At 50.1% G+C, this 13,157-nt stretch overlaps 2 protein-coding genes across 3 annotated transcripts; one reads left to right on the forward strand and one right to left on the reverse strand.

Moving 5' to 3' along the window:
• The first annotated feature begins 2,604 nt into the window (after window positions 1-2,604).
• MRPL48 (mitochondrial ribosomal protein L48) lies at window positions 2,605-10,433 on the forward strand. Of its 2 annotated transcripts, none has more exons than XM_049822982.1 (8): window positions 2,605-2,889; window positions 3,803-3,855; window positions 4,189-4,226; window positions 5,193-5,278; window positions 6,037-6,209; window positions 7,753-7,855; window positions 8,676-8,765; window positions 10,177-10,433. In XM_049822982.1, exons 1-8 carry the CDS (start codon window positions 2,869-2,871, stop codon window positions 10,249-10,251), a joined length of 639 nt encoding a protein of 212 aa, XP_049678939.1. In that variant the 5' UTR covers window positions 2,605-2,868; the 3' UTR covers window positions 10,252-10,433. The 2 variants fall into 2 exon arrangements, with proteins under 2 accessions (XP_049678939.1, XP_049678937.1); XM_049822980.1 differs by lacking the exon at window positions 2,605-2,889 and adding an exon at window positions 2,903-3,686.
• Window positions 10,434-11,981: 1,548 nt separating this feature from the next.
• On the reverse strand, window positions 11,982-13,130 carry LOC126048254 (cytochrome c oxidase assembly factor 4 homolog, mitochondrial). The gene is made up of 2 exons (XM_049822997.1): window positions 13,047-13,130; window positions 11,982-12,441 (listed from the first exon to the last, which is right to left on the reverse strand). The coding sequence occupies exon 2, from the start codon at window positions 12,427-12,429 to the stop codon at window positions 12,157-12,159; it is 273 nt and encodes a 90-aa protein (XP_049678954.1). The 5' UTR covers window positions 12,430-12,441; window positions 13,047-13,130; the 3' UTR covers window positions 11,982-12,156.
• Window positions 13,131-13,157: the final 27 nt, after the last annotated feature.

The following is a 13,157-nucleotide window of genomic DNA, read 5'->3' on the forward strand; positions in this document are numbered from 1 at the left end:
GTCCACGTTTTTAACAGAGAGGGTGCTCAGCCGCCAGAACAAGCTGCCAAGAGCAGCCCTATCTTTGTATCCAGGGAAAATCAAGAGCAGGAGCCTTTATGAGAAAGATGCTTTCATTGAAACAGGAGTGATCTGCTTCCATACAGCTGTAAGTCAGCGGAAATCTATAGGCTGCAATGTGCAGGAGACTGAATTACATGATTTAACAGTCCCTTTTGGCCTTAAAACGTATCCATCTATGACAGATGTTGGAGAAACTCCACAATGAAGAGATGGGCTCGTTTTTCACCGAGACATGTAGGACAATGATGGTCATTGGGAGGGGAATTCCTGCAATACGTTTAGCAGTGACTGCTGTACCCCAAACTTGGGCTGGGGCAATGCCCCCTCCTCAGCCACATTTTGTGGGTGGCCAAAAGATGACTCCCCATGAGGGTCAGAGGAAATTAAGGGGTGTAGCCCCCCTCCACAAGCACACAGCTTTTGAGATCATGGAACAAGGGGTCATCGTGAGCATGACCTGCTGTTAACTGCGGTGCCTGTCACAGCCTCCCCTGACAAATACAGGACCAGCCAGTCCCCCTCCAGTCACAGCAGCCCCCCCTCAAGCATGGAATTTCCTCCAGGTTTTCAAAGTTCAGGGGAGCTGAAGACCAGCATTCCTGGAATGGGAGTGCTGGTATTAACCCAGCTCAGATTCCCACAGTGCTCCTTGCTCAAAGCACCCTGGACTTACCAAACAAGTGTCATTGCCAGGGTGGCCCTGCCTGGGGCTTGCGAAGTGAGATCAAAGGGCAGTACAACATCCGTTCCACGTGAGCAGTTTTGTCGTGTCCAGGGAGCACCACGAAAACACAGCTCAGAGCTGGAAGCCCACGTCCTTGCAAAGCATGGAGGAGAGATCAAAGGTAGCACGGGTCCACTCTGCTTACTCCATATGCTGAGCGGGTGGAGGAAATAGCACAGCCCTGGGCATGGCACAGAGCCCACCCAGGCTCTGCTTTCAGGCAAACCTTGTCATCTCACATTCCTTCTCTCCCCTCCATGCATCAGATCACAATGGAGATGAACCTCTGGGGTGTCAGGTGTGTCTTTGGAGCTCCAGGCACTGGGAAATGCAGGACAGGACCTGGCAGGGTAGATCATGGAGCAGGAATCAAATGCATGAGTCTGGTCTGCAGCAGAGGAGACTTGCCACATCAATGAACGCAGATGAACTGGAGAGAGAAAGTCCATCATGAGCCCTGACAGCTCCAGCCAAAAGCAATTGGAGCAGCAATCAGTCAGCAGAGGTAGAAGTCCTGACCTGAAATCAAGCTGCCAGGCAGCTGCTGCCTAGGATAGACAGCTCTAAGATGGGGGCTCAGGGAAGCAGGCAGGAGTATCTGCCATACAAGAAGGGGGAAACTGGGGCGAGGCAGGAGAGAAGAAAGTGGGGAAGAGCCTAGAGAAATAAAGGTTTGTATGGGAGATGGCCTGGTGAAGAGGAGGAGGGCTGAAGAGACAGGAGAGCGCAGTTTGCAACAGGATGGCTTTTCCTGAGCCAACTCCCAACTGCCAGGTTTGGGGGGCACAGGCCCACGCAGTGCCTATCTCTTCCCACCCGTCTGCCAGGCAGACCCCCCTGCCCAGCTCCTCTCCTGCTGAGAAACACATGCTGCAGACTGGGGAGGTTCCCGTCATTCCATCCTTCCTACAGTCCTCCCAGTTCAAACGTTTTAGGGAGTTGCCTCCAGAGTGGCTGGGATCAAAGTGCTAGAATTAAGGCAGGATTCACTCTGCCCTCAGAGGGAGCAGCCTGCTGCGGAAAGAGGAGTTTGTCCTTGCTTCCCCCACAAACCAAAAGCATGCCTACCGTGGGCCTAACACCTCATTTCAAGGTTTGTGGTGGCCTGCCAGCATAGACACAGCCAACCCCGGACCATTACACAGCTGGTGACTACAGGCTAAGGTCCAGCCCATCCTCCGCAACCACAAAGAAAACCCCTTTGCACTGCTTGTACCAGGTGGCAGCGCCAAACGAGGCAGATTTAGTCCCAAATCCCCTGGCCCTTGCTTCAGGCCTGCACACCCCAGCCGGCCCCAGGTGCCCTCACACCCCACAGGGCCTGTCTCTAGGCTGGAGCAGGGGCCTGCTGAACCCCCGCTGGGTTCCTGCCTCGATCCCACAGCCAGCAGGGACAACGTGCACTGACTGAGGGCTCATAAAAGCAGATCACCTGCCTGACCCCGGCCACCCTCCATCCCCGCTCCCCACTCACAGCGTACCCGCCCTCTACTGACATGGCCGCCGCAAGGCGGGGCCGGGCAAGCCACACTCACGATGGCCGCCGCAACACGCTGGGGGCGGGGCTGGACAGACGGTGCTCAGCACAACCGCCTCGCCCCGCTAGGTGCGAGTCTACCCAGGCCACACTCAGCATGGCCTCCGAGCCGTGCCTCGATGGACGCGGCGGAAGGCCAATCAGTGTGCGAGGAGCGGGCGGGGGGCGGGCCGCGGCTAGCAAAGTGCGTAGCGCTGGAGCGCAGGCTTGGGTGCGCCGCGCAGCCGCTGCCACGTCGTGGGGCTCTGTGGGGCGGCAGGAACAAAGTGTCCGCCATTACTGTCGTATCGTCGTTGTCCGTTCCCCCCCCCCCTCCGAGCATTGCCCACCCCTTCCTGCAGGAGACCGGAGTCCTGCGACCACTGGAGGCGGGGGGGGGGGTGTCCAAAAATTGGGGCAACTCGGGAGGCACCCGTGGGCGGAACGCGGGGCGGAGAGCCGCGGGCCGCGGGGACGCTTAGCGGGGGAGCACCGAGGCGCGCCGGCGGCGGGGGGGGGGGGGGCGCTTTAGAGTGACGGACGCGTCTCCGTCTGAGGCGCAGGGATGAACGCGGCGTTACCGGAGGTACCGGTGGGCTCTGACCGGTTGTGGGGGACACCGGGCCCGGTCTCGGTTACCGGCGGAGGACGGGGCGGGGAGACGAGGGACAGGCCCGGCTCCTGGGGAGGGACAGGCCTGGTTCTGGGACCGGGGACGGGAGGGTCAGGCCCGGCCCTTCTGAGGGGGAGACAGGCCCGCCCCGCCCCTGGGACTAGATTGGGGGGGTGTGTGTGTCTATTGGGGGGACACAGGCCTGGCCCTGGGTTAGTGCCCTGGGTCGCCTGTCTTGGGCAGAGACCCCCACTCCTCCTGCAGCCCCCGGGGATCACCCCAGAGACACAAGGTCCCCCCCCTGCCATGTCACTGCCCTCGGGGAGTGGCAAATCCCTGGTCCTCCCTGTCCCTCTGGTCACTCTTTGGGGACATTGGTAATTATCCCCCCCCCCCCCCCCCCCCCAAGTTGGCACGATGCAGCTCCTGGCCTGCCAGGGTTGTGGTGACAGCAGAACGCTTTGCTTCGTGCTGCCTTGAGGATGGATGAGCTGTGTTTCCCTCCGTCTGTGCGGAGCTGGAACAAGCACGAGGGTTGTTCATGTGGCTGTTGCAACCTGGAGGCGGTGGGACAGGTGCAAGGGATGAATATGGTCTGTAGCCAAGGGGAGGAGGGTCCCCCACCCCCACTTGTTGGATCCTGAAACAAAGTGAGGGGGTGCATGAGGAGGTTACCACAGTCATCATCTTCCTCCTCCTTCATCCCTTTCCTCTGTGTTGTGGTGGTATTCTGGAAAGTGATAGTGGCTGGAGGCAGTGGAGGGTTATTGGTACGTTCAGAGGGCCTTATGTGTTATTTCGATGGGTGTATTCTGGGAAGTGTGAGTGAAAACTTGCTGAGTACCCACTATACTGTTTGTGTTTTGACTGTTGTGGCTCATTGCAGGTGCTGTGCTTGAGGAAGGGAGCATTGCTAAAGCAGGTGTTTGCGCTCAGCAGGTGAGTGGTCTGAAATCAAACCCAGTAAGTAATACACAGTATAAGGCATTAAAAATGCTCGGTCACTTCTGACTGTCAGAAAACATACATGACAAAAAAAAGTAATTTTTGCTAAGGAAAATCTTTTAATTGTGGAGGGAAGACTTTCAGCTGATGTCTGGGAGCTGAAAGGGCTGTAGGATGTGAAGAAGAGAAGATCTCTTTCCTAACGGGATCTATCTGTGTCTGAGGGACTTGGGCTGTGAGCCTTTGGTTAAGGAGATCAGTCAGATATGTTGTGTTTCCACAGGTGTGTGAAATCAGAGCTTTTAATTATCATCTTGTTTCCTACAGAGCAGTAACACCCAGAGAAAACTGTCTGTGTGCTGCAGGTAAGGCCTCTTAGTAATCCAGTGCAAGGCAAAACTTCATTTACCCAAAATAAATATTACACATTTGAGCATTTGTGTCTCATTTTGATTTATTTTTTTTTAGCCAATTTTGGATGGGTTAAATAACTTGAGCGGGTGCTTTTCCATTTCCATACCTTTTTTTCTAACCTTTTCTTCTGTTTCCCTGTTCTTGGCTAAGCAGGTGGTACTAGTCATGGCATTATGCTGTGGAGTGACACCAGCCAGATGCTTTTCACTGCCTGAGAACTGACTTACACCCCTGTGAGGTCCCACTGTAACTTTTATTGAGCTGGTGGAGTCTGTTGTCACAGTTTAAAATAGAATTTGATTTTGATGTGGAGGCAAAGTGTAACTGAATGGCTTAGATCCTTGGTGTTCAGTTTTTCTTTGCTGTTCTGAGCTTTGTTTATTAAAATGAGGGTTATTGAGGGTTTCATTTTACTCTGGAGAAGGAAGTATAAATAAAAGCTGATGCCGTTTTGATTTGGCTTCCTAGCATATGAATATTTGAACAGCACTGGATTTAAAATTAAGTGGGGCTCAGATCCATCATAGTAGCATCACTGCTGTTGCATAAGAGGAGGCAGATGTAATATTTCATCAGTATCATCACCATCCACTGGTGCTGACAAGTCTGTCTTTTTTTTTTGGTTTTGTTTGTCTGAGAATTCACCTGGGAAATAAGTCATTTTTAATCTCTTCCTTCCTTATTTAAACCATAACCAACTGTGAATTGTAACAGGCTTGCTATGATGCACAGGCTGCCTGCATTGAGCAGAGATCGGCCAAAGCCTTAGCTTGCCTTTGCCTTGTGTCAAAGAACCAAGGACAAATTCTTGTCCGTGGTGTGGATTTTGGGCTCTCAAAGCACCCATGTATGTTTTTTTCAAAGAATGGCTGTCTGCCATTCAGCTGGAAACATGTTTGCTCTGCTTTGATTTTAAGGTGATGCACTTGTGAGTTGCCACAGACATTACAGAGCCTGTCCTACGCATGGTATTGGGAAATTTAAATACCTGCTCCCGAAGGAGGTAGGCATAAAAACTCCCCTACTGTGCTTGCTTTCATCTGACCTGTCTTTTTACAGTCTGATTTAAATGTTGGTATTATTAATTCCATGGCTGATGAATCATATTAAAAAGGAATAATGTAGTGGTTTACTGCTACTTTTCTTGGTAGAGAGTGTTATGTCACATGAAGTACCCACTCACAACACTGCATAAATACTTTCTTTTGTCCGGTACATTCTTGTTTAAGTTAATGGGTAGTTTTGGGAGGGAGGAATCTCTTCCTGATGCTGAGTTTAACGCCCCAACTTCAAATTATTGCCGAGTATTGTGAGCAGGTCTTATTTGCATTTAAACTTTTTTACTTTCCCTGAAATTTGGGAAGACGACAATTTCTGTGGAAGGAGGAAGCATCTAACTCATCTAGACAGCTGCCTTGAAGGCAGGAATTGAAATAAAAAGCAGTTTGTTTTCTACCCCGTGGTTTTTTGTGGAAGAAATTAATCATGGTATGCATGTATTTTCTGTGTGACTTCTGTGGTGCTGCCATCCAAGAACTGAACTGCTCAACTTGAGAACATCTGTTAAGATAATGTCATCCCAGTTTTGTAGTCGGGGAAAGTGAGCACAGATGGGCTATGATATGTTCGACATAGTTCAGCAAACCTTTGTCAGAAGAGAGTACCCTAGCATGGTCTCCTGTGTAGGGGCAAGAGTTAATGTTTTTTTATTTCCAGCTTTGTTCAAAAAAGATAGGCTTTCTATTTTTTTCTAAAATACAGGCTCCAAAGAAGAGAAAGGATAAAGTACAGGTGAAAGAGATAAATGTTGGAACCGAATATGAGTATGGAGATGTCAACATCCAGATGACTTCCTATGATATGTGTCTCGTGGAGCATTTTGCTCAGTATGTGCATAAACTTTGCAACCGACTCTCCATCAGAGTGAATGAAAGGTAGGAAGAACACAGCTCTGTGTTTGTCATCCCTTGCAGTCAGGTTGTGTTAGGCCATGTGAGGCTCGTAGATGATGATACCTTGCAGACAAGGGTGCAGTCTAATCTCTCTGATAGATTCCTACGTGTAAATCCAAATCTTCTGTCATCTGCCTGGTGTTCTCTTTTTGTGTGTCTGTATGCTTTATTTATACAAGGAAGTCTGAAATGGAGTTGTTCAGGCACTGACTGAACAGATCTCAAGGGAAAAAACAGCTGTTACTTTTCATTCGGTTGAGAAAAAGGCTTAAGCCTGTGTGTGCTGACCCCAGGAACGTAGGCTTAAGTATTGCTGACTTTTGCTGCTGTTTTTTCTTTATAGTGTTTCATCCAGGCTCTGCACATATATTGTGCAGTAAGCAAATGATACCGATTATACAAACTAGAATGAGCTTGGGAAACCCCTGGAGATTGTGGGAGAGCTACCAACTGCTTTAGCTTATTATTAGTAGGGGATGCTTCAGTGGCACACTAGATCTCCAAAGCAGGTGTACCCCTGATGGCAGCATTGCTGGTTTTAATGAGTCTGAGGAATGTGATACAGCTTCTTGGTGCCTGCAGTGCACCCAAGGAGCTGTAGTCACTGGGAGAAGCACTGCGTTGCTGTAAGGAAGTAAAAACTCTTCACGGTAATTCTCTGAAATGTGTATCTTTAATTGTAACACTGAGTATAAACACTGGTTTCTGCTCATTACAATTAAACCTATCATTTTCTTTATGTTCATCTACTTTGATGAACTGTTAGCCATGGATCTGAAATCCTTTGTCCATAGATCAGTTGCTCGTAGTCTCATCAGCAGCAATGCACTGGAAAGCATTGGCAGAGAAATCCCACGGCCTGAGACTGTTGATAGCACTTTCAGTGTAAAGCATTATTACCCTGTATCGTGTTTGTGCCCTCTGAGATTGGACTGGGTGTGCAGAGTTCAGTATGTACAGAAAGAAATTATTTGCCCTTTATGAGCAAAAATTGTAGGGTAAAACGTGGACAGTAGGATGTAGCCTGTTGTTATTGATGCTGTGCAAATGGAGATGGGGAGGCTGAGGTCTCTGGAGTAAAGCTAACCGGAGAGCAGAATCTGATCCAGTGCCTGATCATACTCCTGTTAAATTCAGAGGTGAAAGTAATGTCTTTTGAGTGGTGCGTTGCAGCAGTGGCTTATAGCTCTGTTCCCAACGAACAGATTACAAAATAAGCCAGAACTGTTGCTTTAAAGCTCTCCTTTAGCTATAAAGAAGTTAGAAGTTCTCTTCTCAAGCTGGTGTTTGTAGCTGAAACAGTTTTTTGCTGGCAATACTGCTGCAAGCTTCTCCCTTATCTCTTTCCAGTAAAACACCCGGCTTCTGCCAGTGCTTGATTTGCAAGATACATTGTTTGCATAATTAATTTCTCATGAAAAGTTAATCTCCTTCCACATTCTCTGCTGCTGGAGGTAGATTCATTCCTGTAAAGTAGTGCAAATCTATCCTCCCTGTCCTAAGCACTGACCTGTGGTTCCTGCAGCTACGCGATGCCCACCAAAACCAATGAAGTGCTGTTCTTGGAAGAGCGAGGTTCCAAAATGCAGCTGGATGCAGTCCTCACTACCCATCAGAGGGTTGTCCAGGTATGAGCTGGCGTTTGCTGATAGTGCTGCGGCTCTTGTGCAGCACCTCCTATCTCAGGCTCTCAAAACCCCTTAACAATTGGAGTTAAGTCCCTTGAACAACTGAAAGGCATAAATTGAAGCGCAAAGAAGTCTAATTAGATTTTTTTGCTAAAGGTTGTTCACAAAGTAGAAGCAGAGGAGGGGTTCCTGGATTCTGTATTTCAGCCAGAAGATTTATTATCTATTTTATGCAGAATACTTGATAGAATGGGTAGAAAAGTCATATTTAAGGATGAATGATTGGACAAACTTGATGAAATATAAAAATACTATTAGTATCAGGGCCAGCATCAGAAGTGTACAGTTGATTGAGGCAAACAGGTATTTCTCCTAAGTGACTTTTTCCTATTTTACAGTGTCTTCCCTTGCTATATGCTAAACCTCTGCTGAATTACTTTTTAAACCTAGAGGTAGACTTTTTCCACTGGAGAGAGCTGATGGGTGGCTAACACTGGGGCTTGCAGGTTTGCCGTGGCAGTCTTTGCATTAGGGTCTCACCTAAATTGAGGTCTTCGTGTGTGGTTAAGTCTCTTTATGTGCAGGAGAGCATACAGGCAGGGGCAGGAAGCACAGCGTTCATAGAGAAGAGCTGAAACGAGAGCTTTGGGCTGTGCTGCATGTGAGAGGCGTGTGCACAAAGCAGGGAGTGCTTCTCTAATGAAGTGGTTGACTGCCACAGGCTCATACTGAAATGGACTCTCTTCCTGTGCCATTAATATGATGAGTCCGTTTTGTATGTGGTGTTCTGCTCCTGCAGCACTTTTATTTCTTCTTTCAGATCAGCGGTTTGAGTTCAACATTTGCTCCGATACTCTTGGAAATTATTCAGAGTAATCAGCCTGAAGGGGTCCATCTGTTAGTGAAAGAGGTATGTTTAATTTTACCAATGCCTTTGCATTTAGGAAGCAATATGATGCGTGACATGAATTTGCTTTGAAAATACAGACCTGGTCCTAAGGCTACTGTCTAATCTAGACTTAGGGATACCCAGGATCTCCTAGAACCAGGCCCTCACTTGGTCTATCAAAACCCGTTCTCTCTAATTCTTGATGAACATTTCATTTTCCATTTAGCCTCCTATAATTAGTGCCACAGAAGGTACCTTCCCAGCCAATACCATAGATCTGTAGGAAATGGCAGGTTGCAAGTTGCTTTCCTTTGCTGCTGCAGATTCCTTGTGACTCAGAAGGGAACACTTTCCTTCAGCAGTGCTTCGCTGCCTCTTATCTGGGAATCACCAGGAACTTCAAGGAGCAATTGGTAGCAAAGCTGAGATGGGAAACCCAAATGCTGTGCCCTGTTTTGATGGAATTTACTCTGGGAGGGGTTCAGCTTCTTTCCTGCAGAAAGGCCCAACAGTTTTCTCAGCACTGAGGACTTCAGGACAGAACTCCAATCACTGGTGGACCAGGCATAAGGAGATATTTAAACTTCTGTCACTTTACATTTGGATAGAACAGTCCCAGGAGGCCCTTTTTATTCAGGGTCTAAAAGACTTCTGTGGCTGGAAAGGAAAGGCAGCACGCTAAATTCAAACATTAAAACACAGCTGGCTTCTTAAGTGGCCTTTGAAGAATGTTTAGTGATCTCCAGCTCTGCAAAACCAGAAGGAATACAGGCGGTCTATTGAGTCCAGTAATCTTCTCTGCTTTGGTCACAGTCTGGTCTCTGCCTTAGGGCTGCCATGTCTTTTTTTTTTTTTAATTTTGGCTGATGGCTTTGCGTCTGGAGGGAGAACTGTGACATTGTGCCATTTGCAAAGTCACTGCAGTCTGATGCAGGAAGCCCAGGGGAGAGACCTGAGCTGGCTTGATATGACTGGCAGTGCAGAAGAGAGGTGAAAGCCTTGGGATGCTCCTGCAAAGTTCTAGAGAAAGTGGCAGGTCTTGTCAGGAAAGTAGATGCTACGATGATAGGCAGTGGCAGAGTTGGAGATGTCCAGTTGACTTCTTGAGCAGGGTGCCATTGCTCAGTCTTCCAAAAGCAGTTACCCAGGTGAGGAGGAGCCTACAAGGCTGAATTTCAGAGTAGTGCGTGCAGTGATCAAGCATGTCCACAGCTGCTGTGCTTCCAGGTTGAGCTGCCCACAAGATCGTAGCCTGCAGTGACTTTCCACTTGTTCTTCCCACTCCCTGGATTCAGTGGACATTTAAGTCTTTTATTTTGCTGCTCTTAAGTGATTTCTCTTTGGGAGAGGGTTTGAATTCCTCTTGATTTCAAAAAGTATTCAAGAGGTGATTCTGACTTGCTTGAGGGGTTTTTTTTTCCTCCCTCCACAGCACACAGAAGCTGACTTCAAGAGCCGATTAAAGTCTCGACCAGAACTTGAAGAGCTGCTAGCGCAGATGAACTGAAGTGAGGAAGAATGCTCCATCCATTTCAGAACTGCCCCTGGGAAAGCAAGCCTTCTCCCCCATGGCCGCTTGAGCCTCTAGAAGGCAACTTCATGAGCAGTGTACCAATAATTTGGTGAATTGGAAGAAATTTCCACTGTTGTCAAGCAGCTTGTCTTAATAAAGACAAATACATGTGTTTATATCTGACTGATTAGCACTCTGAGAGAAGGGGGGGGGTCACAATGAAATGTGGGTTACTTTTCTCAGCTCTTTTTTTTTCTTCCCCCCCCCCCCCCCCCCCCCCCCCGCATGTTTTGGGTTTGGTATGTGAGGATTTCTACCAGTTTCAGCCTGCAGAAATCTCTGCAAGTTAATAATGCTGCACTGCAACTCTCCCAGATGCTATTGATGTGGAAGCGACTGTCCTGCTCCTTTCTTCAGCTGAAGGCTGGAGCAATGTGTTCTTCTCGTAAGAGCTGCTTAAATTAGAGCTTCACCAACATGAATGGAGCCTCAGAGCCCTGGGAGGGTTGGGGATGATCGTCCCCGAGTAGCTGAACAACCGCTGCTTAACAGAAAAAAGCCTCAGAGGTCAGAGGCGGGAAGGTTGGAGCTGTGTCAGGCAGTGTGTGCAAAATTTTTCCTTAATTTCTGATTTGCCTTTCAAGCCGTAAATGATAAACTTTCCCCTGGATCCCTGAAGTCAATCTACTTTTTACAACAGCCCCTTGGAAAGGGAGAAATTACTTGTGCCTGGGAAGGACAACTTGCAGAAGCGCAAAGCTGTTTGGAGAATTTCCCAGGATGGTGCCAGATGCTTTTCCCGGGACTGCTGCTTTTCCTGAGTGATGTGGGACTGAATTAGACACTTATTGCCATCCTGCAAAACCTAGAGCCTGTGGGAGCTGTGGCTTTTGGGTGCACCTACGGGTGCTGGGTTGAACAGGTCGTGGCACCGGGGTTTTTGCTCCAATCCTTGTTCTTTCAATTCTGAGACAGGGTGCACGCAGCTGTTTTTGCTTAGGCTGAAGCTAAGATACACCTGATCATGCCATCCTATTAGGAAGTATGTTATAACGGATTTTGAGCCCTGCTTTGATGGAAGCTAAGAGAAGGTTCTGTTCCTGCCCCAAAAATGGTTGATTTGTTGGGTTTTTTTCCCCTTCCTAAGCACCAGCTCTTTAAAAGAGGGAAAATAACCATTAACACTCCCCCCCCCCAAACTGGGGCTGCTCAGGTGTTGACGGATATTCACTTGTGGTCCTGTGCCAGCTGTGATTTTTGGCTGGCAGTGCCAAAACCCAGCCCTTCGGCAGCCCCAGTGCCCACCTTCCCAGGAAGTTCCCCCTGGCAAAAGCCACAGGTGCCCTTCCCTTTCCAGCCTACAAAAAGTGATTTTATTTTCATTTTCGTAGCTCGTTCCCTAGGAGGTTGAGACGAGCATCCCACTCCATAAAAGCCCCCTTTTCCCCCATTCCTAATGCTCCTGGGGCTTTCCAGGAGATAAATTCCCCCCTAAAGTCCTCTCCTGTGGGACATGAGGATATCACTGCTGGGAAAAGCTGTGGGATAGGACAGGGAGTGGAAATCCACAGCACCGCTGTTGCAGAGCTGAGACCCAGCCTGAGTGCCATGAATGCTCCCAGTTTGGGACATTCTGGGCTAGAAATCCCCATCTCACCCCACAACCATCCCCTCCAAGCTCCCGGTTATCCTTGGTGGCGCAGAGACAAATGCTTTGGCCAGGACAACAAATGCCACCAGATTTAATTTCCCAACAACGTACCGTGGATTTACCCGGCACGTCCACCCACTTGAATAAAAAATAACACCAAAAAAGGGTCAAATGGTGCAGCTACCCCGTTCCTGGGGTGCTGAGCGTGGGCTGGCTGGCGGTGCCAGGAGTGGGGTTCCCCGGTGATTTCAGTCCCCGGCGGGTGAAGTATGGGCTTGGCGTGAGTCGGATGCTCGGCGCAGTTCCTCGGTATGCTGCCGCCGAGCCATGCACTCGCCAAAAGCCCGGACCTGGGTCTGGCAATGCCGCCAGTCCTGCCGTGCCGCCATGCACTCCTGCAGCTCCCGGTGCTGTGCCGCGCAGCCTGTCCGTGAGATCATGGCGTCCAGCGGGTCCTCGGCCTCCTCATCCTCGTCTTCCTCCAACGACGGACGGTTCCTGGCATGTCCTGGCCTTGCCATCACTGAGCCGGGCTGGAGGGAGGTGGCAGGTGTCAAGGCGCTGCCCTCCTCTCGATAGCCCTGCGTGGGTCGCTGCCCCCTTTTTTGGGGACACCCCCCAGGGTGATCCAGCACCCCCAAAACTCCATGGGTGCTCAGCACCCTCTGCACCCCCCTCCCACCACCCCTATCGGTGCCCCGCACCCTCCATGCCCCCGTGGGTGCCCCCAGATGCTCCATGCACCCCCAGAAGGAGATCAGCAACCCCTCCCATGCAGCCCCCACAGTTCCATGGGTGCTCAGCACCCACCATACATCCTTCCATGGGTGCCCAGCACCCCCCAAGCGCCTTACCCCTACCCATGGGTGCTCAGCACCCCCTAAACATCCTTCCAGGGGTGCCCAGCACCCCCCAAGCGCCTTACCCCTACCCATGGGTGCCCAGCACCCCCCAAGCGCCTTACCCCTACCCACGGGTGCTCAGCACCCCCTAAACATTCTTCTAGGGGTGCCCAGCACCCCCCAAGCGCCTTACCCCTACCCATGGGTGCTCAGCATCTCTCTTATACATCTCACCAGTCCCCTCCCTGCCCTCCCAATGCTGTACCCAGCCCCCCCAGCACCCCTCCGCCCCGTACCAGTCCAGCAGCGCAGCGCGGTCCCTTTAAGGCTGGCGTCGGGGTAGACGCTACGGGGGTGGAGCGTAACGGTGAGAGCGTTCGCTCATTGGAGGACGCCTTCCCCTTTCC

Source organism: Accipiter gentilis, chromosome 19 (assembly GCF_929443795.1).
Source record: "Accipiter gentilis chromosome 19, bAccGen1.1, whole genome shotgun sequence".
Classification (NCBI taxonomy): domain Eukaryota; kingdom Metazoa; phylum Chordata; class Aves; order Accipitriformes; family Accipitridae; genus Astur; species Astur gentilis.

Bases quoted from the DNA above. Each gene is read 5' to 3' on its own strand.
- MRPL48 (XM_049822980.1), top strand. From the start codon at position 3,579: ATGAGGAGGTTACCACAGTCATCATCTTCCTCCTCCTTCATCCCTTTC. The intron at 3,856-4,188 runs GTGAGTGGTCTG...TGTTTCCTACAG, and splicing joins CAGGTGTTTGCGCTCAGCAG to AGCAGTAACACCCAGAGAAA. The intron at 5,279-6,036 runs GTAGGCATAAAA...TCTAAAATACAG, and splicing joins AATACCTGCTCCCGAAGGAG to GCTCCAAAGAAGAGAAAGGA.
- LOC126048254 (XM_049822997.1), bottom strand. From the start codon at position 12,429: ATGGCAAGGCCAGGACATGCCAGGAACCGTCCGTCGTTGGAGGAAGAC.